Source organism: Epinephelus moara, chromosome 8, assembly GCF_006386435.1.
Source record: "Epinephelus moara isolate mb chromosome 8, YSFRI_EMoa_1.0, whole genome shotgun sequence".
In the NCBI taxonomy this organism is placed as follows: Eukaryota; Metazoa; Chordata; class Actinopteri; order Perciformes; family Serranidae; genus Epinephelus; species Epinephelus moara.
This window is the reverse complement of record NC_065513.1, coordinates 36185901-36212752: the sequence shown is the minus strand read 5'-3', so window position 1 is coordinate 36212752 and position 26852 is coordinate 36185901. Positions and strand designations below refer to the sequence as shown.

Below are 26852 nucleotides of genomic sequence, written 5' to 3'. Positions count from 1 at the left end.
GTCAGGCATAAATTCAACACATTGCACAACTGCATTCTCCAACAAATATTTACTACCTCATGACTGACAGATCAAGCCTTACAATGTGTTACTGATCACTCACAAGTCAAAGTTATGAAGTTAGGATGACAGGTCACTTATTGTTAAATAGGAACTGAACAAGTGAGTGACAGTAATAGTTACAGTTACTTTCCCAGAACTTCCCTGTCACATTTAGTCTCACCCAGCTTTCAAAGGAAGTCTTGAGAGCCAACACCCCAAAGGTGTCATCACCTCTGGTATTTAGTCAGGGGTGAGGTATAACTAGCCCTCTCTTAATGGAATAAAAGCCTAAAAAAAGCATGTCCATCGTAGCTGTAGATGCTGATGACGACGAACTGACGAACAAACCTAAATGAAGATGAAACAAACCCAAAACATTCCCTCAGCTTTGAGAACAGGTTGTCAAGGGCAAAATCTCATCTGCAACCAATGTGTTTACCTGCAGGAAATAAGTGGACGGACATCTTTCATGGAATATATTTTAAAACATCACTTTGTTTGTGTTGTGATGTTGAAATGAGAACGCTAATTGAATCTCATCCACATAGAAATGAGATGCACCTTCAAACTGATTTTATGTCCAAGGGGAAGTATGTGCAAAGCAAACAAAATGAGACCCATAATGGAACCTTGGGGCGTGCCAGAAGACCGAGCCGCTGATCTGAAAAGCTGTCGTCAGCAAGGTAAGATAAAATTTGCTGTATGTTAAATCCACTGATTATGATTTGCTGAAGGATGCACGAAGATCCAGCTATGACAGAGCATTCACCTGCGATAAGATTTAGCTGGAGTAGCCGTTTCAAATGACAAAACCACTGAAATGTATCAACCATATCTGTTAAGTGTAAGAGACAGCTATGAACTGCTTTGCCAGCAGTTTTTTCCTACAGATAAAATTGCACTTGTTGGGCAAAATCAAAAGTCTCAATTGATTTACATGTACGTATAATGAATATGTACTCATTTTGTGTTGCATTACTGGAATGACTAGTTTGATAAAGAAAAGCCTACTGAAGCAGCATTTGTGTTTCTATACTGTATACTGTAAGGTGACACAAACCATGCATTAAAAGAGATACTGATAATAAAAAAAAAGTCTCAATTGAAATTTATTCAGTGATTATGTGATGTCAATAAATGACTTAAAGATGACCTTTTTTCAACAGTTGAGACTTCCCAACTTTTCTGACTTGTGTTCACTTTAAGTTATGACCCCTTGTCACAGAGAGTGAGAGGACAAATCATCACTGAATTACTCAAAACAGGGTGTCGATTTTGCATATTTCATCATTTTGTTTCATTATTGTTTTCATTCTCAGATGCCTGAAAGCTGTCAGTCAAATAGTGCATCACTGAATATGCTTATAATTCTAAAGCTAATGACCTTTGATTGTATATGATGTATTATACATTTTATTTCCATTTTTGAGTGTGAACCTTGTTTCCAAGATATTATCTGAGGAGCACACAAGTCACTCCTCTGCTCAAACCAAAGGGGCTGAGACAAGCGACACATGCTGTCATAGCATGAGTGACGCCGTTAAAGAAAATGTCATCATGGAATTTTGTGATTCCTTGTAGGGTTGGAGGTTTTGTTGTGTGTGTCAGTGTGGGTGGGTATAGATGACTGAGCACTGAAAATACTGTATATATAGCCCATTGCACCAGTTGAAAATTATTTTTGCAACGTTGCACCTTGCTGTTTATAACGTCGTTTGTTATCAAGAGCTGCTGAACAGTAACCAATCACTGACTGCTGTCACTATGGATTGTGCACTCAACAGACTTCTAAGGCGCTATGGTAAATATCTTTATAATATTTATTTCCACAATTTAAGAAAAGATTAATGTTATTTGATGTGTCTGAAAGTGCAGTTTAGTATTTAACTTCTTGGGTTTAATGTCCAAAATGTAGCACTTTATATACCTTTTATATGACTTATGTTACAAGCAAGCTTTGGTACAGACTTTTCTGTGCATTTATTTGTTTGAGTAGTAGTGTAAATGTGCAGGTTGATATATATTTGGATACCAGCAGAGAGTGATCTTATTTAGGTCAAATCCAAAGAGGAATCCATGCTAAAAGAAGCAGATTCCTTTTATCTTACACTCTGTGCTGCATTTTGAGTCACCTATGTCCACATAATCTTTTCTTAGTACTTATCTTGATGCTGCTGGGAGTCCAGTGGAGGCCTGTGGTTCCTGCTCCAACTCAGACCAACTGTGACGTGAACAGCACCAAGAATATTTTAGATCAGCTGAAAGATGAAGTAAACAATACACTGGTTGAATATGTAAGTACCACCCAGTGATTCTGTCATTTTCTTTATGTATATTCCCTGTACATAGTTTGTTCTTATCATGCACGAAACCCAGGCTACTAGGGACTAAAACAGTTCAGTGTATCCACTGGTCCAAAACTTGTGACTTGATATCTGAGAGAACTTGCAGACAAAGTGACCTTCCAGCTATTTCTTGTTAGAATTTTATCCTCCCCTGCTGCCTTCTACTGTAAATGTGACTTTATGGGCTTTCGTAACGCTAACACTGTTGGGCTTGACACTGTAGACATCATTAGCCCATCCCAGTCACTCATAAAGCAATCACAAAAATAGACGTGCAGCAAATCCCCTGAAGAATCAGCAAAAGCATGGGCATCCCTCTTTGTAGATTCACACACCTTTCCACAGAGAAGGTCAGTTTAAAGCTGCACTAAACTTTGAAATTGTAAATTTGGTGACATCAGTATTTACCATGGTAACAGTTTTATACTATAGCAAACACTCCTTTAGCACATACTTTGTCAGAAACACAACAAAAGAGCAACTGGAGTATCGGTTTACAGCGCAGCCAAACAAACTGATGTTTAAAAAAAGATGTCAGTCAATAACAGTTTTAAAAGCTCAACAGCAGGATATTTAACAATCATTTAACAGTCGCATTTTTAATCGGCAGGAAGTCCAGCGAATTGTTTTACCTGCCCAGTGTTTGGCTAGTTGAATGCTTTTAATGTGAAGTAGTAGTAGGATGAAATGTTTGGTGTGAGTGACGCTGATGTCATTGAGATTAAAATAAAAACACTGTAACATTGGATTACCTGCAAAGTCCTTATTTGAATCCAGCATGAGTGTGGCGGACTCCGCCACTTACCGTGAAAACTAATATGTAGAAAGGTATTTGCAGAATGTAGGTAAATTAAATGGCTAATGCTGAAAAATGCTGACTATTTCTATTATAAAAAACATGATTATCTTAAGTATTATAACTTTACTTCATACTGCAACAGAAAACATCACCTTCAGCTACCATTTAAACCTAAAATAAACATAATTTTTTTATACATTTAATTGTTATCTTTGTATCAATATTTTTGTTTTTTATTTTTGTATCATATATATTATTATTATTATCTATTTATATATTATATACATTTTTTGTCTACACATTTAATTTTGCCTGAACCGACAGATTAAGACGGATTTCTCTTTTACTGAAATTTCTGATGAAATTTCTATTTCAAGTCAACTTGACTTTCATGTCAGTTTATAAAAATGTGTATTTTACAACCATCGTCTTCACTCTGCCCTTTTTATGGTGAATTCATTTAAACCTCACCTCCTCTTTTTTTTTTTTTTTTTTTTTTTTTACAGGACGAAAAAAATGATGTCAAGATCGGGTCCAATCGAGATGATGTTCCCACCTCCACAGTATCTGGTACCAACATTTCTGAGAAGCTGCAGGACATCTACATCAAGAATGGGATTTTTTATTTGCACATTTCAAAGGTACAAAAATATCAGGAATCTGTTGTGAAGTCCCTGTCACAAGTGAAAGGAAGCCTCTTCAACCATTCACGTAGAATGGAGGCTATTCTCATACACATCAACTCTTTGCCGACAACAGCAGCCCCCCCACAGCTGTCCCAAAGTCATGACTATGCAAAAAAACAATATGGACGGGCTGTCCTAGTCAGCCTGAGGGACTGGCTTATACAAGTGGAGCAGGTACTTTCAGAGGCAACGTCAGTCTGTGACAAATAGACTGAGACAATGACTCTCTGGTATATTATGCCATGCTTAGGATTTTTATTTATTTATGTATTTATTTATTTACCAAAGCCCCAGTGTTATCAGAAAGTAGCTCTACAGAACTGGAAATTTACAGTGACAGAAAATGTTCTTTTCCTTCGTTCTTCTTCACAGTTATAATAAGTCATTGCCAAAACATCTGCCTCAAGTCAATGCAGGATCCCACTGGATGTGTGTGTGGAGAGTATTTGGTGTTACACTTTAATTTAGTTTGTTTGGCTGCAAAACCTGGTGGAAAATCAGTGTAGCATGCACCATTATGACTCCATGAGAGCACAGCCATGCTACCCTTTGAAAATAATGGCCTTGCTTTACACTGTGTTTATTTTTGTTATTGTTATTTATGGATATTTATTTATTCTAAACATGAATGTGAATTAAATCTATGACCAGCAAAGTGCAATTTATCTTAAAGGTCCAGTATGTAGGATTTAATGTTGTTTAGTAGTGAAGTTGTCTTCCATCTGCCAAGCCTGTAGAAGAACTACAGTCTCGAGCTAGTGTTTGATTTGTCCACTGTGGGCTACTGTAGAAACAACATGGCAGACTCCAGGGAAGAGGACCCGCTCTGTATGTAGATATAAATGAGTCATTCTAAGGTAACAAAAACACGATTCTCATTTCTAGGTGATCATAAATGAATGAAAACATAGCTATGAATATTATTTATTATAAATATAGTTATAATATTTTATATTTCTGTCATCAAATGCCCCTAAATCCTACATCCGACCTTTCAATAACTGATATATTTATAACATAGGTATTTATTTTGTATTTTATTTTATTTATTATTTATATTTTTTAAAGTGTTGATGAAAACGATGATGATGATATTATTAAGTTATTGTAAAGACTATTTATACAATGTAATATTTATCTATTTCATACGACAGACGTAAACTCAATGCGCTTCAAATAAAAAGTATAACATTATGTATTTCAGTTAAATGTCTTCAATTAGTAATTTATTAGTTAGCTAATGTAGCATAAGTGTAAGTTCTGTACTTGTATTGTTTGTTTTATTTATTCCCCGTTGATGCAGGTAGTGAAATCAGCAGAGGGACTGGGCTCTGTCAAGTTATGGAAGGAAGGGTCCAACTGTTGTATCGTAAATTATCTTCTGTTAAAGACGGTGTACTCATGGATGTGTGTGTGTGTGCCAGTGGCTCATTTGTGATGTCTGTCATAACTGAGAAAGCTGAAAAAAAAATTTGTACATTATTTTGTATCGTTTGATGCCTTGTATATATGTAGCTCAACGACATGCTTGCCTGAGCAGGTGGTATGCTCCAGTTAAGTGAGGCTGAGAGGGCAAAAGGACATTCAAGTCAGTGGAGAAAAGTATTTTTGAGTTATTTTTGAATTTCACAGTGTTAATTTAAGCCTCTGTTTTGTTAATAGTTTTTAATAGCTTCAAAGACTCCTAAACTTTGGTCTCGTTCTTCAACAGCTGCCTTTAAGTTTTTCAGTGGCATGCAACATCTATAATCTATAGAAGCAATAAGAGACACAAGAATTTCACTTTTAAGAGACACTGATTAATTCATAGCATTTAAATATTTTACTTTGAAAACCATGTGTCCGAATTTATTTCCTCTGAAATTTCTTAATTAGCAGTTTTTATAAGCTGAATTTGAAAATAATTCCTCCATAATGATCTTTTATATGGGGCGGCAACTCTACAGTGCATTTTACATTTACATGAATTAACAAAATGGTCAATAAATATGTTTATAGAATATGCTCAAATGTGAAATTTAAGTGTGATATATATATGTATATATCCCTTTTATTTTGCGTCTGCTGAGTATTTCTGATGACTACTTTGTGGTATTCTGACGAAGCCTAATAAACAATTCTTCAGGATTCTGTCTTGAGTTTCTTTTCCTCAAAAGAGCAAAAAGGTTTTCATAACAACAACAAAAACCAAAACTTAAGTTCTAAGAATTGAAACAACCCCCAACAGTCCTTGCTTGTGTAATATCAACCACATCAAACTGGTAATGAAGAGTAAAAAAAAAAAAAGAAGAAGAAAAGCATGTGCAGGGTTGAACTGGACTGAACCGGGTTGACATGAGAGGATATTGTGTGGTTAGCGTCACGTCTGCACACAGGAAGTATTGCGTGAGGGGGATCAGAGAAGGAATGAATCATTACGTACATATGTCATCACCAAAATGCGCTGACGTATATTAAAGAGTGTTGTTTGTCGGTGTTTAACCTGAAATTATGTAGAAATAACAGATATTTGTCTTTGGTGTTGGTCCCAGAGTAAAAACAATTGCTTGTGCAAAATACAAATCCACTGCTGTGTTTTCATCATGCAAGGTGAATAAAAGCCAGTGATAAAAGTATGTATTTATTCTTTATAAAGGAACCAAAATAATTTCCCAAACCAAAGTTCTGCAGGGAAATTAATTTAAATTAGGCCTAAGAACAGAGTGGATTTTTCTCTTTTATTTATTTGCAGAATTTCTGTGCATGTTACTCAGCATGCAAGAACACAAGGTGTCATCAAGTGAGTAAACCTGTGTGACAGATGCGTAAATGCCAATTATCTCTATCAATGCTTTGCAGCGTTTCCTTAGGTGGAAGTGACAAAAAAAGTACCGCACAAGGTTTTGACCTGTCAAAGGAACCCAATCTTGGTTAGTTTGCCGCTTTCCTTTTTTTCATCAAAGGATACGGCTTAGATAGAGAGAGGGGAAGTTTATCTTCAGAACTGCTTTCACACGCCTCCTTTGAGAGGTTTGCAAATATAAATATGATCTTGCCTGATTGTGATTGCACATAGGAATCGGTCCTTGTCATGTCTGATAACTTGAGCGGAGTCAGAATGAAATACAGAGCAGGTAAAGTATGCCATGGAACTCACTTAACTGCATTCATTCATAAAGGTGTATCAGAAAGTACTTTTTTTTTTTTTTTTTTTTTTCATATGATGGATTTAAAACATTTTTATTGTCCTATTGCACTTGCAGGTTTTCTGACAACGCTGTGCACCTGGATGGTGATTCTGCTGCAAAGCTCAGACAGTGCAGGACATGCTCTAAAGAAACATGCAGCAGGTGATTCATGCAAACCGAAAGAGCTGACCGCCCTCACCAAAAGTCTTGTCGAAGAGAGCTTGAAAGGTTTTGTAAGTATCATAACACTGCTTTGTGTGTGTGTGTGTGTGTGTGTGTGTGTGTGTGTGTGTGTGTGTGTGTGTGTCATGAGAACAGTCTTCACAGTGGAATTTCTTCCTCAAGTTTGTAGTTGGTGGAGGTGAAGCACATTGTAGTCTGCGTTATAGACTTTAGATGTTATAGTGATGCATTTTACTGATTAAACTAATCATAATGTAAAAATGCAACTCCTCAACATCTGTAATGCTGAGCTGACGTGTACATTTTAATCTGAAACGTAAATCTAGCTGTAAAGATAAATCATGAATGAAGCAGGAACAGATTGAATTGTTCAAATCGAGTGTATTTGTTCTGCCTGACGTTCTTTTTAATTCCTCAAGAGCACTCGTATGATAAAGACAGTCCTCGAGCACACCACCACCACGTTCTCCATAAATCAGATAAATCAGTTATCATTTAAAAAAAATAAAATGTTGTGAAAGTGCTTCATAAAGCGATTAAATAAAACAGAAGCATGATCGGCACGGTGGTGCAGTGGTTAGCATTGTCACCTCACAGCAAGAGGGTTCCTGGTGTGGGGGAGCCCCTCTATGCTTTTATGTTGTCCCTGTGTCAACGTGGTTTTCTCCGGGTGCTCCGGCTTCCTCCCACAGGTTAACTGGTGACTCTAAAATACCTGTAGGTGTGAATGTGAGTGGTTGTCTGTCTCTATGTGTCAGCCCTGTGATAGTCTGGCAACCAGATGGGGCCCACACCAAAACTAAAAGCCCTAACTGAAATTCAGGAATTCATTTAGGCTGTCTAAGTTTAGAGGCTGGTTTAAAACAATGTTAATATGGAGAGTTAAGGAACCACACTCTGATATACTTTGGTTTCTTATTTTATTTTAGGTGTTATGTATCTACATGTTAGGCAAGACCAGGCTGTGCTTTAATTCAAAGGAGCAAATTGATAGTGAGGAACAAAATATTTACTGGTAACAAGCCTTCTCAAGTTTAGGGGAGACTCATTGGTACCCAGAGAACCCATTTTCTTTCAGATACCTTGAGGTAAAAGTTCAAGGGACCCCTTTGAAAATGGTCATACCAGTTGTTCTGTCGCCACAATTTAGCCAAAGTTTGGAGCTTTATTTAGCCACATGCCCTACAAGATATGCCGACATGGTTGGTACCAATCTATGCCTTAGGTTGTCTGGTTTCACAAGATACTACTTTGTTCATGCTAGCTTAAAAAATGAGCGTGCCACAGCCTCTTAAAGACCTCCAATTATTTTCGCCACAGGGGTCCCCCCTTGGAGAGGAGACTGATGGTTGGATTGCAGACTTTATATTTTATGTGATGAGCAAAATGAATCTTCCAGTAGAATTACTGTTGGTTTTCTCTTCCAGGACAAAGCCAATGGGGAACATCTCGGCACTTGGTCTCCAGGCTTCCCTCAGCTCAAGGTTCACCAGGACTCTTCTGCCGATGGGTCCAAAGTTCAGTGCAGCCTCCTCTTCATGGCTCAAGGCCTGGGGAAAGTCCTGGATGACCAGAAGAACAACCTCAATCCCACTGATGTTTCACTCCACGAGAAGCTCAAGAACGCCATCTCCAAGGTCAACATGCTCACAGCATGTGTGAAGGACGTTCTCGGAGGCGCGTGCTCAGAGAAGCCAGCCCCACCCACTATGCCCAAGCACACGTTTGATAGGAAGCAGTGGAGTCACACTCTGCTGAAGACAGCCAGGGACTATCTGGCCTGGTTGGAGAGTAAGGTGGTCCACATTCCAAAGGTCAAAGGGAAAAGTAAGATAAAGCATAAAGGTCCGGAGGCAACACACAAAAAGCACTTAGCGGGGAGTGGATATCTCTTGTAATCTCAATATGCGATGCAGACGCAGTTTACAGCAGCTTTTCGTTAGTGGTAAAGGAATTTCTGAAGATTTGTTTACGGGTCAGTTCACCCCAAAATCCAAAATATGTATTGTTCCTCTCACCTGTAGCATTATTTATCAGTCTAGATAGATTTTGTATGAGTTGCAGAGTGTTGGAGATATCAGCCGTAGTCAGCATTTGAAAACCTCAACTGTAATGTCTCCTTCCGGAAATCATGGCCCAGATACTCAAGATAATCAACATAACTTGTGAGCATGTAGGAACTATTTTCTTTGTACACACACTAACCATATCACCGTGCAGAAGGAAAAGTGCATCTACTGCTAGTTTACCTAGCACCGCTGAGCTAGCTAACGTTACAGCTCAGCTGAAGTGGACGCCATTAATGTTTACATCTTGTGCTGTCATGAGCATGAGCCGCTCGTCCGTGAGTAGATGCACACTTCCTTCTGCAAAGTGATGTGTTCCGTGGGTGTGGTTTGGTAGAAAGAAAATAGTTCCTACATGAAACTGCTCACAACAAGGTCTGTAGATTATCTCGAGTAACTGGGTCATGATTTCTGGAAAGAGACATTGCTGTTGAGTTTTTCAAATGTATTTATTTGGCGCTTTGAGCACCACAAGCCGAGTGCCATCTAGTTCTGTTATACTGTAGAAAAGGCAGACATCTCTAGGGCCGATATCTCCAACACTGGGCAACTCACATCAAAATAATATAGACTGATAAATAGCACTATGGGTAAGAAGAAAAATATGTGTTTTTGATTTTGGGGTGAACTGTGCCTTTAATGCTCATTTGTAATGTATACAGCATTTTAACATTTGAAAAAATTGTGTCTAACTTTTTATAGAATTTAAATGAATAGATTTTAAAACAATTTTCCAGAAGTGCTTCTTTTAAACAAATAGTTATAGATAATAAAAAACGCTGATTAAATCAGAATTTTCACTTTTTTTTAAGTGTTTATAAGTGTAGTACAACATTTTGGGAAATAGGCTTATTTGCTCTCTTGCTGAGAATAAAGTGAGCACTAGTCTCATCAAACTCTCAGCAAGCTAGAAAGCACATTTCCCAAAATGTCAAACTATACCCAAAATGTCTTTGTTCAAATAAACTTGCTACTTTTAAGCAACTGACAGCGTTCCCCCGTGACAGTAATTAATCAACGTGCCAAATTAATACAATTCCTGATTGCGACAGTTTGTTTTCTCAGCCTTCATGATGATTAATTGTTTTGCTCTGGCCATCTATCCCCTGTGAGCGGTGCTACGTTGCCTGAGGTAGAAAGAGAAGCTGATAAGAATCACCTACAGAGAGCCACCAGTTTGGACTCCAATCACTGTACTGGAAATTGCGGACAGATGGACAGTGCACAGTGAGGCAGATAAGTCTGTCAAAGTCCCGTCAAAGTGATGCGAGGGAACAACAACACTATAACAAAGATTAATGTGGGTCTTGTCCTCCTCAAATGAAGTGATCAATTAATATTCAATTAGAAGTTCCAGTGTTTGGTGGCTCTGAATGAGCTTTAAACAAGCCTGATTTTTTTTTTTTTTTAACAAAACACAGCTTTTTGAATGCTTTGACTGTACCATCTGTTTGTACCATTAATGTAATATTCATTTTGGCTAATAAAATACAACAACTGCTTTATTATACAGTACTATTTCCCTTTTCTCTTGCACATTCAGCCCATACATTTTCTTTAACAAGCTTAAAATTTGTGCTTTTCGTTGGGACTTTGGTGGTTTTAACATTTTAGGCAAAGCACGGTTATTTATACGGCACATTTCAGCAACAAGGCAATTCAAAATGCTCTACATAAAATATCAAAAGCATCAAGAGAAAGTGCAAAAGACACATTATAAAAGCACATTTAAATACAATCAAAAACAGCATTACAAAGCTAGAGAATTTAAAATAAAAAAAGGCTAAAATATACAACGACAGGTGTAAAATACAAACATAAAAGTCACAATTCAGTGTAACAGATATCTAATAAAAGGCAGCAGCAGACAGGGAGTTTGATCCAGATATGTGGTTCATGAAAACTAAACGCTGATTTCCATGTTTAGTCTTAACTCTGGGGACACAAAGCCGACCTGTCTGGATGGTTCAGTGTAGCAGAAGGTCAGGAATGTATTTGGGCCCTAAACCACTCAGCGCTGATTCTCTGAGTGACAGGAAGTCAGTGTAAAGACCTCAGAACTGGAGTGATGTTATCCACTTTCTTGGTCTTAGTGGGGACTCGAGCAGCAGCTGTTTGATCAATTTTTTTGTGAGACCGTTAAAGACACTGTTACAGTAATCGAATCTACTGAAGATAAATGCGTGGACGAGTGTTTTCACATCCTGCTGAGACATCAGTGCTTTAATCCTTGAGATGTTCTTAAAGTGATAGTAGGCTGACTTTGTAATTGTCTTAATGTGGCTGTTGAAATTGAAATTGGGGTGGCTGTGGCTCAGAGGTAGAGCGGGTCGTCCACTAATCAGACGATCAGCGGCTCGATCCTCTGCTCCTCCAGTCTGCATGTCGAAGTATCCTTGAGCAAGAACCCCAAATGTTAAAAAACTGAGTAGCAGGTGGCACCTTGTATGGTAGCCTCGGCCACCAGTGTGTGAATGTGTGTGAATGGGTGAATGTGACTCGTAGTGTAAAAAGTGCTTTAAGTGGTCAGATGACTTGAAAGGCGCTATACAAGTGCAGGTCCATTCACCATTTAAAATTCAGGTGTAAGTCCATGACTACACCAACTTTTCTGGCTTGGTCTGTGGCTTTTAAAATTGAAGCTGAACACTGACTTTTAATTGTCACTCCTTGGCTCCAGAAGCAGTTATCTCAGATTTGTCTTTAACTGCAGAAATTTGTGGCATGTCCAGTCACTGATTTGTTCAGTACGCTTAGTCAGAGCTTGTATTGGACCATAGTCCCATGGATGCCGATCCCCTTTGTTGTGGATAAACTAGTGTTGAACTCCTCTTTACACATTTAACAACACATAAAAATGTCGAAGAAATTAAAGAAAACTGAACGTCAGCATTCACAGGGTGTGTACAGGTATCAGACATTTAAATGTAATGCTTTTTAAGATCTGTTCAAGACACCTTTTAACCAAATTTAGGACAGAGTTTTGGTTTGTTTTACTTATTTAAGCATTGCAGGCAAGTAGTACGTGTGGTCTTTTGCAGAGGTAAGTGTTATGTATGAATGTAGTCATTAGAGTAAGTCAGTCTATATTTTGCCAACAGGTAAGTGCAAGTATGAAGCAAAATGACAGTGGTTTAGTTTTTCTAAGATTTGTAACATTAGAAATGTGGACTTTTGCATAAAACGGTAGTTGTAGTAGTTAAAACCTCACAAATTAAAAGTTAAGACTATTTAATGACTCTTAAGGCCTTATTGTTGTAACATTGAACTTAGGACTTTTTAAGGACCTCTACACACCCTGATTCAGACAAAGCACAAACTGTAACTCGTTTCATTTCACAGTCACTTTTATTAAATAGCAGTTTGGTATGCATGCACTACACACAAAAGTAATGACACATTCTTAGCTGTTTAAAAAATAATTCAACAAAACATGAAACAGCTGTTAAATTCTTTTCAAAAATGAAGCCTATTTTTAATGACATGAACCAGTCCGAAGCGAATCATGATGGATGAGCTGCCTGCTAATGTAGACCTGATGATCATCACGGATGAATGTATGAAGCGTTCTATGCACTTATGAAGTGTAAAATAATCAAATCACATACAGCATTAAGTCCATTTTGTGAGGTTGGTCTTGGATGTGTCCGTCTCTTTGTCACCATAACGCAAAACTGTCCAAGACAGCAGTTCATTTGCAGAGAGTCTCTTCTTCAAGCACCTTTGGGTGTACTAACAGGGGCGCTGCTGCTCCTGTACTTCCTAGACCCTACGATGAAACTTGCTCATACAGGAAGGAGCTCTGGAGGACTCTCGCCGTAGCAGTACTTTGCTTGAGGGTTTCGGTACGTGTTTTCATGTTGAACACTCTGCGTGAGAGGAAAAAAATAAAGAAAATAATTAATTCAAGCAACTAACAATTAAAAAAATGTTCAAATTCTGAGTTTTGTAAGCAATTGATAGCGGGGAGAAAGGTCAAAGCCAGGGCAGAATGAAGGTGAGCGTGTCTTTTTATCTCTAGAGAATCCTTGTATGATAAACAAATATAATAATACTCATAATGAGAACAGCCAAAACTCCCTGTAGCCACTTTCTGACGTTCAACACAGAGGAGACAATTGCAGTGATTCATAGTGAAACATTAATGAAAATGCATATCTTCTATCTAACTCTGACAGTGTCCAACAAGTACACTGATGAATATTATGTGAGCAAAATATTATTCTCATTGTCAACAGGTTGCGTATCTCAGGGATCACCCTTTTCACTCATCCTGCTTAGTTTCAAAATGACTGCGCTAGAAATCATTATTTAGAAAGATAGCATTGTGGTGTGTCAGAGTTGAATGTTTATCTCCTAACGTACTTGTGAAGAGGTCCTACACTTGGCCAGGCACAGCTCGAAATGATCCTCCACGGCAGTGAAGAGATTCTGGAAACCTTCAGCTGCACGATTCAGGAAGCGCTCGAGGAGAGGTTGCTGAAGAAGAGTACACAGATAAGAAAGTGAGCATGAGTAAAACACATCAGTACAGATTTCAATCTGCTCAACCTGTTCTTTATTCCCCTCATGGCTCCTGATGTATTTAAAATGCAACTTTGAGCGATAGACTATCTTAATTCTTGTATTTCATATAATCCATTAAAATGTATATGTGCAGCAGCCTTGCAAGTTGTGACTTGAGCAGTTGAGCTTTTTTACATGACAGTAACAACCCAAGTCCCTGAGCAACCTTGATGTGACAGATTACCTTATCAGGCTGGAGGCAGCAAGACACGCAATACTCGTAGATGCTGCAGCAGCCGTTGGCCAGGCAGCTTTTACAAATGTACTGTCTGGAGCTGGGAGCATTGACGTTACAGCAGCCATTCACCAGCAAGTCTTTCCTCTCACAGACGTAACCTGTAAAACATTAACACAGACAGACGTTGATGAAAGGCAAAAAGACGTGTTATCTTTGTTTGTATGGTGGTGAGTACTCACCAAGTTCGTCTGTGAGCAGCGTCTTGCCCTGGATGGAGTTTCTGCACTGAGTAATCTGTCTGCTGCTGTTGCCCAAGTTGAAACGGACTTTCCAGGGGATGCGGTGGTCTGAATCTCTAACTTCTAAGAGCGTGCGGTCTCGTATAGTTCGCTCCTCCTGAAAAATTCACACAGGAGAAGGTCACAAAATATCATCAAAACAATTTTAAGTTCAGAATAGAGTCAGAAAAACGATGCGATATAAACTGAGAAGATGCAGTGGAGCTAGAAATTGAAAAAGTTCTTCTCCCCAATAATAGTGCTGGCACATAAACTATTGTTTTTTTAGTCTTATTTTGGGAACTTAAAATGTTTTTCTTCATTGAACAAATTAAGAGAAGTCCTAACATGTTGGATCTTTTCTTACAGCAGCCGTACAAGACCTTTGCCTAAATAAGGTGTCTATAAGTGGAAAATTTCTGACTTAAATCAGATATAGCTGAGCTGATTAGATTATAAGTTAAAGACAAAAAATAATGGCACGCTAATAAATGCATGGGTTCAGTCTTTGGGTTTTAGATTATTGATTGGACAAAACAAATACTTTACATATGTCTGTAGCAGGGTGTCTACAAATATAACCAAGTTAAATCTAAGACTTCATGAGACCTTTTTAATACCATCTTATATGAAATTTAAAACCAAACCTGCAATAGAAATACACATTATAAACATGTATGTGTGTGACACACGTGTAAGTACTCTTTCCAAGTAAACACACTGATGTCAGTTCAAAATGGGCAGTGAGGGAAAATGATAACTGTTTAATGTAAGAAAGAAAACATAATCTCATCACTAGTTATTACTGCAATTCTCCGATCTCTCCAGTGATTTTAAGAAGTCACTGGGGCTGTCAGGTTGGAGAAATTTTTGCGGTAATGTGACAGAAAATATTTAAGACCCACTGAATCTTAATTCAAGACAGTTTAAGAGTTTTTAAGGACTAAAAGTTCTATAAGTATATACTAATATTTACTTATCTATGCTACCAAAATACTATATTATCATTATTACTAAAATCAGTGCTATCGTAGCTACTGTTGTTACTGTCTGACCTGCATTGCTCTCTAACTCTTCTAACTCAGATTACTGTTAATTTATTATGTTGATCTGTTCTGTACACACGCATCTATTGCACGTCTGTCCGTCCTGTTGGAGGGATCCCTCCTCAGTTGCTCTTCCTGAGGTTTCTACCATTTTTCCCCATTAAAGGGTATGTTAGGGGAGTTTTTCCTTATGTGAGGGTCCAAGGACAGAGGGATGTCGTATGCTGTAAAGCCCTCTGAGGCAAATTGTGATTTGTGATATTGGGCTTTATAAATAAAATTGAAATATTGCAGGACCTGTAGACACCCTGTGTTGGGCTGTAAGCAGCTGTGACGGCAGCTGTTTAGAGCGGGTTGTCCTCTCTTGTCCACATGTGAAATGTCCTTGTATCCTCAAGACACTGACCCTTTCACTGGTTGATTTTGCTGTACCATTTCTTTGACGATATCTCATGTATCGAGGAAAATATTGCAAGTTAATGAGCAGGGCTGCTTCAGGGCAATGTTTAGTTTGCAAGATTGTTGCATGAATGTGCAGAAGCACCTTGATTTGTCATGTGAATTCTTGTATAAGCCAAAAACAGACATATACATCCGGTTGTTTCATTAATTGGAATTTCTATTGCGCCCTTTTGTAATTATAAAGCATATGTACTAACTGTCTTACCAAGACAGCCTACTCCTGCTGCAGAAGTTAACACCATTTGCTTTAGTGTCGTGAGTTTCTGTACCTGTTTTAGTGTGCTGGTGAGAAAGTAGATGAGAGACAGTCCGAAGACTACTCCCAGCACCCAGCGCTTTCTCAGTAACCGCCGTAGCACCATCATAGCATGGCTTTCCTGGGGAGACTCCGGTGACAGTGACGGTCCAACACATCAAACCTCCGGTGGGTTATCAATCCCCTGACTGAAGTATCCAGTAATATATATCTATCAATGTGTGCCTGCGTGATGATGACTTACTCAAAAACTGTAAATCCGTGCTCTGAGGTGACGTTAGCTAGCTTTGACAGCAATGTGATCGACACACGAGTACCTACGAGCGAAGACGTTTTATTTTCAGAGCCTAGACGCATTAGCTAACCCATGCTGCAGGGTTAAGTCACTCACACATACGCTACAGTGGCTGTAAATATCAATTATGCTCTGACACGGCTGTAAACTGGTGGGCACGTAAGCTAGTTAACGGTGTTTCATCATAAAAGCCTGCTTTGTTAGCCTGCTAGCTAGCTGTCGTTAGCATTAGCTTTCTCGCTCAGATAAGCTACAAACTGATGATTTAAAAGGTACTAATGCGCTGTAAAGCTGCCTAGTGACGCTGTTTCTTCTCCTTTGAAGGAAACGATACTATAATGTCCAACATTACGTCTAAAAAAGCTCAAACTGTGATGTTTATCCAGCGAAACCTGACATACACCAGCAGCAAAACAAATTTCCAGCACGGATGTGGTGCGCTGGGAAGGTGGACGCTGATTGGTGGAAGAGACGAAACCGGTGACGTCATACAGGAAGTTTTTAAGAGCCGGACCGTCGGAGCATCTTTTGCAGCAGCATCAGCCTCAAGCTAACCTGACAATAACGGTAAATATGGCCAGAGCTGAGGGGGAATTCACTGAACTAATTCAGGTAAAGTCTTCTACATTGTTTTTTACATTACAGTGTGGCGTATAAAACACACACAAAGCAGAAAGGTTAAAGATATGAGCTGTTAGCCGGCCTCTGTCTGATACACTGTTGATGTTGGTTTGCTTTTGCAGGGCTGGACCATGTGGTGATGAGCGGTATGCCATGCAGAGGAGACACAGCAGCAACACGGATGGCATGCCCTCTGAAAGGTGGGATGAATAGCTCTCAAGAGCTGTGTGTTACCTTCACACACTACAGCCAAATGTATGTGGACCCCTCTATCCAAATACCTGGGGCTGCTTGTTGTGGTTTTGGCAAGGCCTCTTTGTTTCTGCAAAGCAAACCATACTGCTTCTGGATATTTTAGAGCAAGAGTGTCAAAGTCATGTCAATTCATGGGCCACATACAGCACAATTTGATCTAGAGTGGGCTGGACCAGTGAAACCATTGCATGGTAACCTTCAACACCTTAATACAAATACTGGAAAACTGCAATTTCACAGCACTTAGAAAAAATTGGAACATTCGCAACTCCCGCCTCCCTCCAAAGTCCAATCCCCTCCTCCTGCAACTCCACCTCCCTCCTCCATTACCGTTAAGTCCTTGTTACATCTATGATAGACGTAGGCGTTGGCAAGGTAACGTTAGATACACGGATTAGGAAGGCAAGTGTAACACGCCAAGACAAGAGTAGAAGAGAAGAGGAGTCATATATAACGCTATAGCCTATGTTACATCAGAGGAAAACTAAAAATACCTGTCCAGCAGACACTCTGCGACCATCTCGTCCCTTTTTAGCTCAGGATGAAGCTGCATCAGTCTTCGCCATCGCTCGAAAGCAGAGCCGATGTTGAACTGGTTCTGTTCAGGGTTGTTGGAGCCTTGGTGCTATCTAGTGAACCAGCCCGTGTTTCCTACAGTTTTGTGCTGAACAATTGTAATCAAGGATGTCCCGTCAACGGAGGGTGTTGAACAATGCACAAGAGAAGGAAACAGTAGTAGAAAAATCACGAATCACAATGATTACCTGTGAACTTTTGTTTTGTCATCACAGATATTTGTTTGTACCCTTAAAACAAGCATAAATCGACTATAAATGAGACAATAGCACTTGTTCATTGACAGTCTCTCACTTGACTTCTCCCTCGTACCCTTCTCCGTCCTCTCTTTCCAACCTGTAGAATACACACCCACTGATGTCGTCTTGGGTCGCACTTCAGGTCAAGGAAAACCTGCTATTCTTTTGGTTCTAGCTGAGAACCAACTTTTTGGGTCCGAAGTAATCTATCTTTGGTCAAAATGCTCTTAACATCTCAAAATAAGGTGCAGGAATTGGAACAGAACTGGTTCCATGTTGGTGGAAAGCCTGGTTGGAGTCTTCCCAGAGCAGGAGGTTGTTACAGCAGCAGAGTAATGCCCATGGTGTTGAAATGAGATATCCAACAATCATTTACAGGTTTTATATTTGGGTGTCCACATACTTTTGTCCATGTAGTGAATGTTACGTGTTGACACAGTGTAGCGCTGTGCTCTGATTTACAACTGTGTAGGAGTAGGATGTAGCAGAGATATCTCTTATCAAGCTCGTCCCAATCAGAGATATAATCTTGTAAATTTCCAGATCACTTAACATGACATATCAACAAAATATTGCATATGAAAATATTATGTGAGTGGAATATGAAAAATAAAGCACAGTCATCTTCCAGACTAAATAGTTTTGCATCCGCACTTTTTGCCCACTCAGGAGCCGAAGCCAAACTCTGGGATCAGAGAGCAGTCTGGATGAGGGTGGTGTGTTCGACTGCCTGAAGCCCGACTCGCCCGCCTCACCCCAGCAGATCTTCTCCGGCCTGGTGGGCGTCCCCTCCGGTTCTGTCTCCTCTGCCCAATTCCAGGCAGCCGGCCTCGTCCTGGGTTCACCCCCTGAAGTTTTTATCCAGATGACGGCATCATCCAGAGAAGAAGGAGGCCCCCACCGCACGGAGGGTGGATCTTTCCTACCTCGACCACCCCCGCACCACCATCACCACCACCACCACTTCCACCACCAGCCCCTGCAGCACAGGACCTCCTCTTTGCTCCAGCAGGCCACCACGGCGGCCGGCTCGGAGAGGCACAGCTCCAGGGAGGAGGCCCAGGAGGAGCCGTCCACCCCGGCCCCGGCCCTGTCTGAGCTGAAGGCTGTCGTGACATGGCTGCAGAGGGGCTTCCCCTTTATCCTCATCCTGCTAGCTAAAGTCTGCTTTCAGCATAAACTAGGTACACCAGCCCGTGGATTAACAGTGCTGCTAACAATATCTAACAATGCAGTAGTTACATAAAAGGATTATTTATATAAGGTGTTGTTTAGTGATGATGTCGCACCTCTCTCCTGCAGGTATTGCTGTGTGTGTGGGCATGGCCAGCACATTCGCCTATGCCAATTCCACGTTCAGGCACCAAGTGTCATTACGGGTAAAAGAAAAACTACACTGTAGTAACTGCTGCACTGATGTAGGATTTAAAAAGACAGTTACAACATTTGATATGTTCCAATGTTAGCTGAAACCAGTGCTGATTCTTATACACACATAGTCTTAGATGAAATTCAGGCTAAGCTTTTCACTCATGCCTATATTAAAGGGATAGTTCTGATTCTTTGAAATGGGGTTGTATGGTGTATTTATCATAGTCAGTGTATTACCTACAGTAGATTTCAGTTGACAAGCCTCCAGTTTGGAGAAGCAGGCAGTATAGCTGACATGGAAGCTAAGCAATCAGTTTTGTATTTGCTCTCGCCACCAGACTCCGTTGACAAAAACAGTAATTTTAGCGCACTGAACACAGCAGCTGCTGGTCTACCGCTGCCTTGATCCGTTTGTTTGTTTGTGTTGTTGTGAGACTTTGGTGAATCCAAACTAGCCTTTGTTAATGCCACAGTTAGTTTTCTCAATGGAGTCTGGCACATCATAAACCACCGACATAGACATGTGGTAGTAAAAGGACGGGGGAAAAAAACTTCAGAGACACACAAAAAAACAAATCATCAACCAAACAAACAACTGAAAGCAACTAATTTATGATGTCATATCATCCTTCTTCTGAACTTGGCCTTAATCTATTCCATCTTTTTTCATAGTCATTTAATTCCCCCTGCTTTGTGGCAATAATGTCCTCTAACATAAATAAAGGAAAGGAAACTTGCTTTTTTTCCTTTAAATTAAAAAATAAATCTCTTTCCTAATAATATAATAGTATTTAAAATGCTAGGACAGCCATTTCTTAATTCACGGAGCATCATTTTTGAGGGCACATCGAACTCGATGCCAGCCACCTTTTGATAGTCGTCCAACAAGTTGCCACATGAGGACAGAACCAAAATGATTGCGACATATCTTCAATTTCAGATTTACAGAAACAACATACCTCAACCAGAAAGCATTTTTCTTGTCGGCAGTATTTTGTATAGACTTTTTAATTGAAAATATTGCGACATGGAATCGTCACAGCTTTATAAATTAGATCATACACCTGTCTCCATGGCAGAGGGATATTGAATATCTCCTCCCAGTACGACTGAAACTTTTCTGGCTTGTCATTTAAATCATATGCCCCCCAAAAAATGTGTACATAAAAGCATTGATCTTTTTTCTTTTAAGCCCTAGACATTCTGTTAACGTGTGACATTATTGCAAAAATGGAGCTGAATTACAATTTTAGATGTAAAGAAATATATATTGTGATGTTGCTAAAATAGTTGTGTGTGTCTGATGTCACCAGGCAGAACGTTCTGTGTTCGTCGCTCTGTGGATCGTCCTGTTCCTTGCAGGCAACATAGTGTATATCTACTACACATTTAGTCACGAGGAGCTGCACAACAGGTAGTGCACCAGCAGGTGTTTTTACAGTAGCTGTGTGTTTCTTTGCTTGCCATCTTATGTTTTTGTTTCACTCTACGGTTCACTTTTAGGTTTTTTCATTCATTTTGTGTCGTGTAAGCCATTTTATTTTCACTTCCATTTCCTTTAGGGAGCGTTCCTCTTCTTGTCTGGTCTTGTCCTGTGAGTATTTTGTGTTTATTTCATTATTTTTGTTCCAAAGTGTTTTTTACATTACGTTAAACATTTGCCATTCTGTTGCTTGTCTTTCTACCATCTCAAGTGAAAACTCCAGACCTCTCTATAGGAACTCATCTTTTTCTTTTTCTTTCAGCCTCATATTTGCTAAGCCCAACCTCAACAGCTTTGACTTCTTTGATCTGATCTGGGCGGTGGGCATCACTGACTTCGTCCTTAAATACTTCACCATCGGCCTGAAATGCTTTGTCCTTTTTTTGCCCAAGATTCTGCTGGCCTTCAAATCCAGGGTAAGAAATCCACTTCATCCCTCTGACCCTCAGTGTGTCCTCAGAAAATGTGACTTTAATGGATTAATTTTAACATCTAATTACAGCTTACACTGTGTCCATAACGATAACTGTAACATGTAACTGTACATCTCAAGATACAGTTGTAATGTGCCAAAACAAAAACATGCAGGACTAGCTCCTCTAAAATGAGGATTTGCTGGTAGCCAAGACCACGTAAACCGAGACCAAGTCCTAACCAAGACCAGACCAGTGCGAGTCCCACACTGCAGGACACAGAGACGCAGATTGCTAACATAGCTAGCTTTGCAAACATCACTTGCTCTTAGCTTACCTCTCTGTATGCTTCCAGCTGTGTCAGTCAGTGTTGCATTCGCAGAATTTACATCCTGCTGTGTGCTTTCTGTGGGATATTGTTTTGCAGATGAACTCTTTGTGTCTAGGTAGCCAAATTTTATCTGCTCCCAGACAGCCCCGCAGCTGCTTCTCCTTGTCTCCTGCGTTCACTTTGTTGGACTGTATGTGAAGGGGGGTGGGGAGGGGCGACAGCCGTTAATAGTAACAAAAAATCAAATTTTAGATTAGTAGAAAAAGCAGGAGATTCGCAGTTTTTTAAAGAACATATTTATTACATTTTTCATATTAAACACAGAACGAAGCAGCTCGGACATGACAAATAAAACGAGTAGCTAAATATAAGAAAATAGGAATGAAAATAGTGGGCATTATATCCTTCCCCAACCTTCATCACCTCCTACAACAACATAAAGGCAGCATCAAACAAATAAAGAGACTATACAGTAAATAGCAAGGTTACAGGAAATGTACAGAGACTGGCTAAGCTGATTTAGGTATCCCCTGTAGTGTGGAGGATGACAGTGTAGGTCCAGTGTAGTTTAAGTAACAGTGCCAAACGATATAAAAAGCATCTGCTGAGGAGTGAAGCATACAAGAGATATATCAGAGTATTTTTTCAACAAATAAATCAGAAAACATGCAGGAAGTTTGGTGAGATCCCTGCAGTCGTGTTCTTGAAATAAAATTCAGAATTCTTTTTGTCTGAGAGCGAGTCAAGGCTGAGTGAAATTGCAGTCGATTCCTAGACGAGACCGACATCTTGAGACCAGACAAAGCTTAAATATTACAACACTGAACTTTGCAGCTCTCCTCTTTTTTTTATATCACTGTAAACAGAATTTCTATGAGTTTTGGACTGTTGTGGGTTCTAACAGTCAGACAAAAAATATCCAAAATATCATCTTGTGCTCCGTGAATGTGCGATCAGTATTTTAATACTTTGTGCCATTTTAAAGATTCATTCATTCATTCCGTGTCCATAACCAAGTATCCTGTTGGGGGTCACCGGAGGGGCTGGAGCCTATCCCAGCTGACATTGGGCAAGAGGCAGGGTTCACCCTGGACAGGTCACCAGACTATCACAGGGCTGACACATAGAGACAGATAACCATTCACACTCACATTCACACTTACGGACAATTTAGAGTCACCAATTAACCTGCATGTCTTTGGACTGTGGGAGGAAGCTGGAGTACCCGGAGAAAACCCACGCCGACATGTTGAGAACATGCAAACCCTGCACAGAAGGGCTCCCCCAGCCTGGGTTCAAATCAGGAACCCTCTTGCTGTGAGGCAACAATGCTAACCACTGCTCCACTGTGTCGGCCACATTTTAAAGATAGCAATTAAAAAATGAAAATAATAACTATCATATGAATAAATAATTGAAATATTTGTTAAATGCAGGCATAATTGGGTGCATTTGATGTTTGCCCAAACTGCAATAAATGCTGACATGTTGGTGGTGTTGGTGAAGATTCTCAGTCATCCAGGTCATGGTAATTTTAAGTGCTATATCTTTGGCAACTGGACTTGCTTGATTTTCTTGAAGACGTTTCACCTCTTGGATACTTTCAAACATCCTCAGTTCTCGAACTGAAGAAGCCTCTTGGATGAGAGGTGAACATCTTCAAGAAACTTAAGCAAGTCCTGTGGCCGACGATACAGCAGTTAGGATAAATGCTGACAGCTTTCTGCCCCACTTTTAACGTTAAGTCTGAAATACAGGGGACACAGATGTGGCAAAACATGTCTGTTGCTGCATGCCTGCAGCAGAGCACGTCCATTATAATCAGCTGAAGCTGCCACACTGATCATGGAAGCCTCGAATGCCAGCACGGGCATCGTTTTTTACCTGGCTGGTCAATTTTTTCTTCTCTGCGTGTGGCTCAGCGGCCCTACAACAGGTAAAAACTTCATAAAACTGTGTAAAGAAAACGAGTATAATCTGCTTAAAACTAATAAAAATTAATAACTCATCGTACCAGAGGCAGTGCGAAGCAGCAGAGCAACTTGTGGGTGTTTTTCCCATTTCACATTAAAATAAATCAATTAAATCAATGCATCCTGTTGTTAAACAATACAGTTAATTAATTCAGTACCAGTTAAATTAGCCCACACTTCCAAACACCAACTAACAAAACTCAATACACACAGAGTGTCTCAGTAGCGTGTGGTTGCTGCCAGCTTCAGAGTCTGTGTAGCAGCGAAAAACCCCCAATCCGACCTGACTGTGACTCTCCGCATCTGTGCCCAACATATTTCAGCTGTTAGTTTAAAACCTAACTAACCTAAATTAGGTTATATCATGTGACTGTAACATTTCACCTTCTTGCAGCTGTTACACTATAGGAGCATGCAGGTGCGGATTAGTCCTTTAAACACATTACTGAGCATGTAGACCAGGAAAATCCTGTATGAAACACTATTAGGGCGTCTAATCTGAGCTTCAGTTTCCATAACGTGGCGTAGACGATGATTAAGTTACAGGAAGTTCACTGTCAAAGTTGTGAAACTTGGTAGATAATTTAAAAAAAAGAAGAAAATCTGCTCTACTATGATGAAATACTCCGCTGAGTGAAGAAAGTGCTAAAGGGTCACAGTGTGAAACTGTTTTGTATTCATAAGGTTTTAAATGGTACTCCTTAGGTGAGCTCGTGCAACGTGGGTGTCTGTGTGCGCGGTTAGTCTGGCCTGAGGCTACAGAATATGACTGCAAACACACTCACACACACACACACTCAGATAGACTTTGATTTCCATACAGGCGCAGCTCATATTCCTGGTGTGTGTTTGTGTGTTAGATGGGGGGAGGAGGAGGAGGAGGGGGGGTTACAAAGTATTAGGATTACATTTTCCACTGATAAACAGACCTACAGGCCTATCAGAACCACGGCAGCCAGCAACTGAGCAAATTTGCCCTCGAGGGGGTTGCACGGGTGAGGTCATCCCTCCCTGGAGCTGGACCATTACCTGTACCCTCCACACACGTATGCACACACACACACACACACACACACACACACACACACACACACACACACACATATGTACAATACACATACACAAAGACACAGAATCTGGCAGCTTTCACAGGACACATGTTGAGTTTTTGGGAGCCCCAGATTTTATCACCACTGCCGTCTACTGCAGAAGCCAAACAGTTCAGTCTATTCTGAACTCCATGAAGTCACACAATCAGCCTGTCTGCTTCATTACTGCATCCAACCCCAGCTACACTAATGATCCGACATAATCACTGCAGTCAGCGCAAGTCTGCACAAGTGACAGCAGGCACGCATACAGAAGTTCCATGACGGCTTTGATGTGAAGGCTTAGAGGGCTCGTATCTGCTGGTTGTGTGTGGATCTTATTAATTGTGTTTTGCCTGTGTGTGTGTGTGTGTGTGTGTGTGTGTGAGAGAGTATTTTATTGCTGTGCAAGAAGTGTCTGTGAGGCACATGCAGTAGTTCCTAGATTTGGTGTTTGTAATATTGATCTGTGGTTTATTTTTTGCTCTACTTGGTGCTGCTCTACATGTCTGTTCTGTCGGCCTCGAGCAAGATTTAATCTCAAAGCTGTACAGTAGTCACGAGTCAAATAGGGCTACAAGAAATGATTTTTTTTTTCTTTTTAAATAACTGATTTGTTTTCATTTCTTTTTAAATACTTAATGCCTGAATAATTGTTTACAAAATGTGAAGTGAAAAATGACCATCACAGATTCAAGATAAAAATAAGTTTAGTGTCCCTGATGGTCAATATACACAAATAATACATTCAATACATTACACACAGCACAGCATCCATATCTCCTACACTGTTACCATGAATCACAGGAAAGGAAAGAAGAAGACATCCAGGTTTATAATGGAAAAAGAAAACAAAAAATACAGTAGCAAATGGAACAAAGGACAGTCTGTACCTATTAAACCTCTGCCCAAGCTGTAAGAGTCAGGGTGATGTCTTATAAGTGCTTATGTAGTTTGACCAATGACCAAAAACACAAAGGGAACAAATAGTGGACCCACTGTACGTGCGGCATTTCGCCTCAAGTTTCTTTAGAATAAATAGCAGGAGAACGTGGTGCAGGGTGGATAGAAAGGAAAGGTGGATATCAACTAAAGCTGGGCAATATATTGTGATATCTGGAGACGTGCCAGTTCACCTCCTGGTCGCTTCCAAAGTGCCCTTGAGCAAGGCACCAATCCCCCGGCTGCTTGGGGCGCCTATCTGTGGGCAGTCCCCTCACTCTGACGTCTCTCCATTTAATGCACGTATAGGTCTTGTCTGTGCATATGTGTGTGTTTCAGGCCTGTGTGTGTGAGAACAGAGTGAAGAAATCAAATTTTCCCTCAGGGTTTATAAAGTCTATCTTCTTCTTCATCTTCTAAATTACACTATGTTCGCATGCACTAATGCCACCACCATAACAAGACTGTGAGGCCGTGTTTGGCGCGGCGCGGCATGATGACGTTCTGCACTCCCATTCAGCCATTTGTTAGCAACGGATGCTGTGGCTTTGAGTATCAGCCGATACCTGGTACCGTTCCGATACCATGGTTGACCTAAAAAGCTATATAACTTTACATGTAGAACAGAAAAGACTAGAGGCATCAGGCATTGATGACTACACAGTTCTTTCCTAAGATAAAATGAAACAAGATGAAACAGATTAATGCAACAATTGTGCAACAGCAGTTGAAATAGTGTGAAATACCTCCACACAGCAGATTCTCTTCTTCGCTCCATGACGTATGACGTAGCTCGCGTCGCAATAGATTTAAAGGGAAAGGATCGCCTCAGGTATAGGTTGCATTTTCCGATACCCGATCCATCTATTTTGATGATATCGGGGCCGATATTTGAACTAGATATCGGATCGGTGCATCCCTAGTGGGGTATTTACTGAGGGATTTTATGTCGTAGAACAAAACGTGAAAGTCTCTTAACCCTATGGGCCCGAATGACGCATAGTGCGTCCAAATTCACACCCATTCTTCTCTGTGGATTTTCTCCGCGACCGTGCGTCATAGTGAGAAGCCACGCATATCACGTGAAACAGCGGAACTGTAGCTTTCCGAGAAGGCCAAGCACTTGTCGGTAGTCCAATGTTTTCACAGCGAAAAAAAATGATAAATTTACACTAAAATGATGTATAACAG

At 40.1% G+C, this 26852-nt stretch overlaps 3 protein-coding genes across 4 annotated transcripts in view; 2 read left to right on the top strand and 1 right to left on the bottom strand.

Moving 5' to 3' along the window:
* Positions 1–88: 88 nt before the first annotated feature.
* Positions 89–10788, top strand: LOC126394073 (uncharacterized). 2 transcript variants are annotated; one of them, XM_050050658.1, is made up of 3 exons: positions 89–725; positions 7115–7272; positions 8650–10788. In XM_050050658.1, exons 1-3 carry the CDS (start codon positions 593–595, stop codon positions 9118–9120), a joined length of 762 nt encoding a protein of 253 aa, XP_049906615.1. In that variant the 5' UTR covers positions 89–592; the 3' UTR covers positions 9121–10788. The 2 variants fall into 2 exon arrangements, with proteins under 2 accessions (XP_049906615.1, XP_049906616.1); XM_050050659.1 differs by lacking the exon at positions 89–725 and adding an exon at positions 6907–6985.
* Positions 10789–12622: 1834 nt separating this feature from the next.
* spring1 (SREBF pathway regulator in golgi 1) lies at positions 12623–16793 on the bottom strand. The gene is made up of 5 exons (XM_050050670.1): positions 16088–16793; positions 14272–14428; positions 14039–14190; positions 13654–13767; positions 12623–13157 (listed from the first exon to the last, which is right to left on the bottom strand). Exons 1-5 carry the CDS (start codon positions 16181–16183, stop codon positions 13074–13076), a joined length of 603 nt encoding a protein of 200 aa, XP_049906627.1. The 5' UTR covers positions 16184–16793; the 3' UTR covers positions 12623–13073.
* A 48-nt stretch (positions 16794–16841) lies between these two features.
* The window catches only part of rnft2 (ring finger protein, transmembrane 2), a 20063-nt gene continuing 10052 nt past the window's right edge, over positions 16842–26852 (top strand). Inside the window, exons 1-6 of the mRNA XM_050050648.1 lie at positions 16842–16981; positions 17113–17190; positions 18730–19244; positions 19363–19439; positions 20745–20845; positions 21177–21330. Of these exons, the coding sequence (XP_049906605.1) occupies positions 17144–17190; positions 18730–19244; positions 19363–19439; positions 20745–20845; positions 21177–21330 (894 nt within the window). The 5' untranslated portion in view covers positions 16842–16981; positions 17113–17143. The remainder of the gene's footprint in view (positions 16982–17112; positions 17191–18729; positions 19245–19362; positions 19440–20744; positions 20846–21176; positions 21331–26852) is intronic.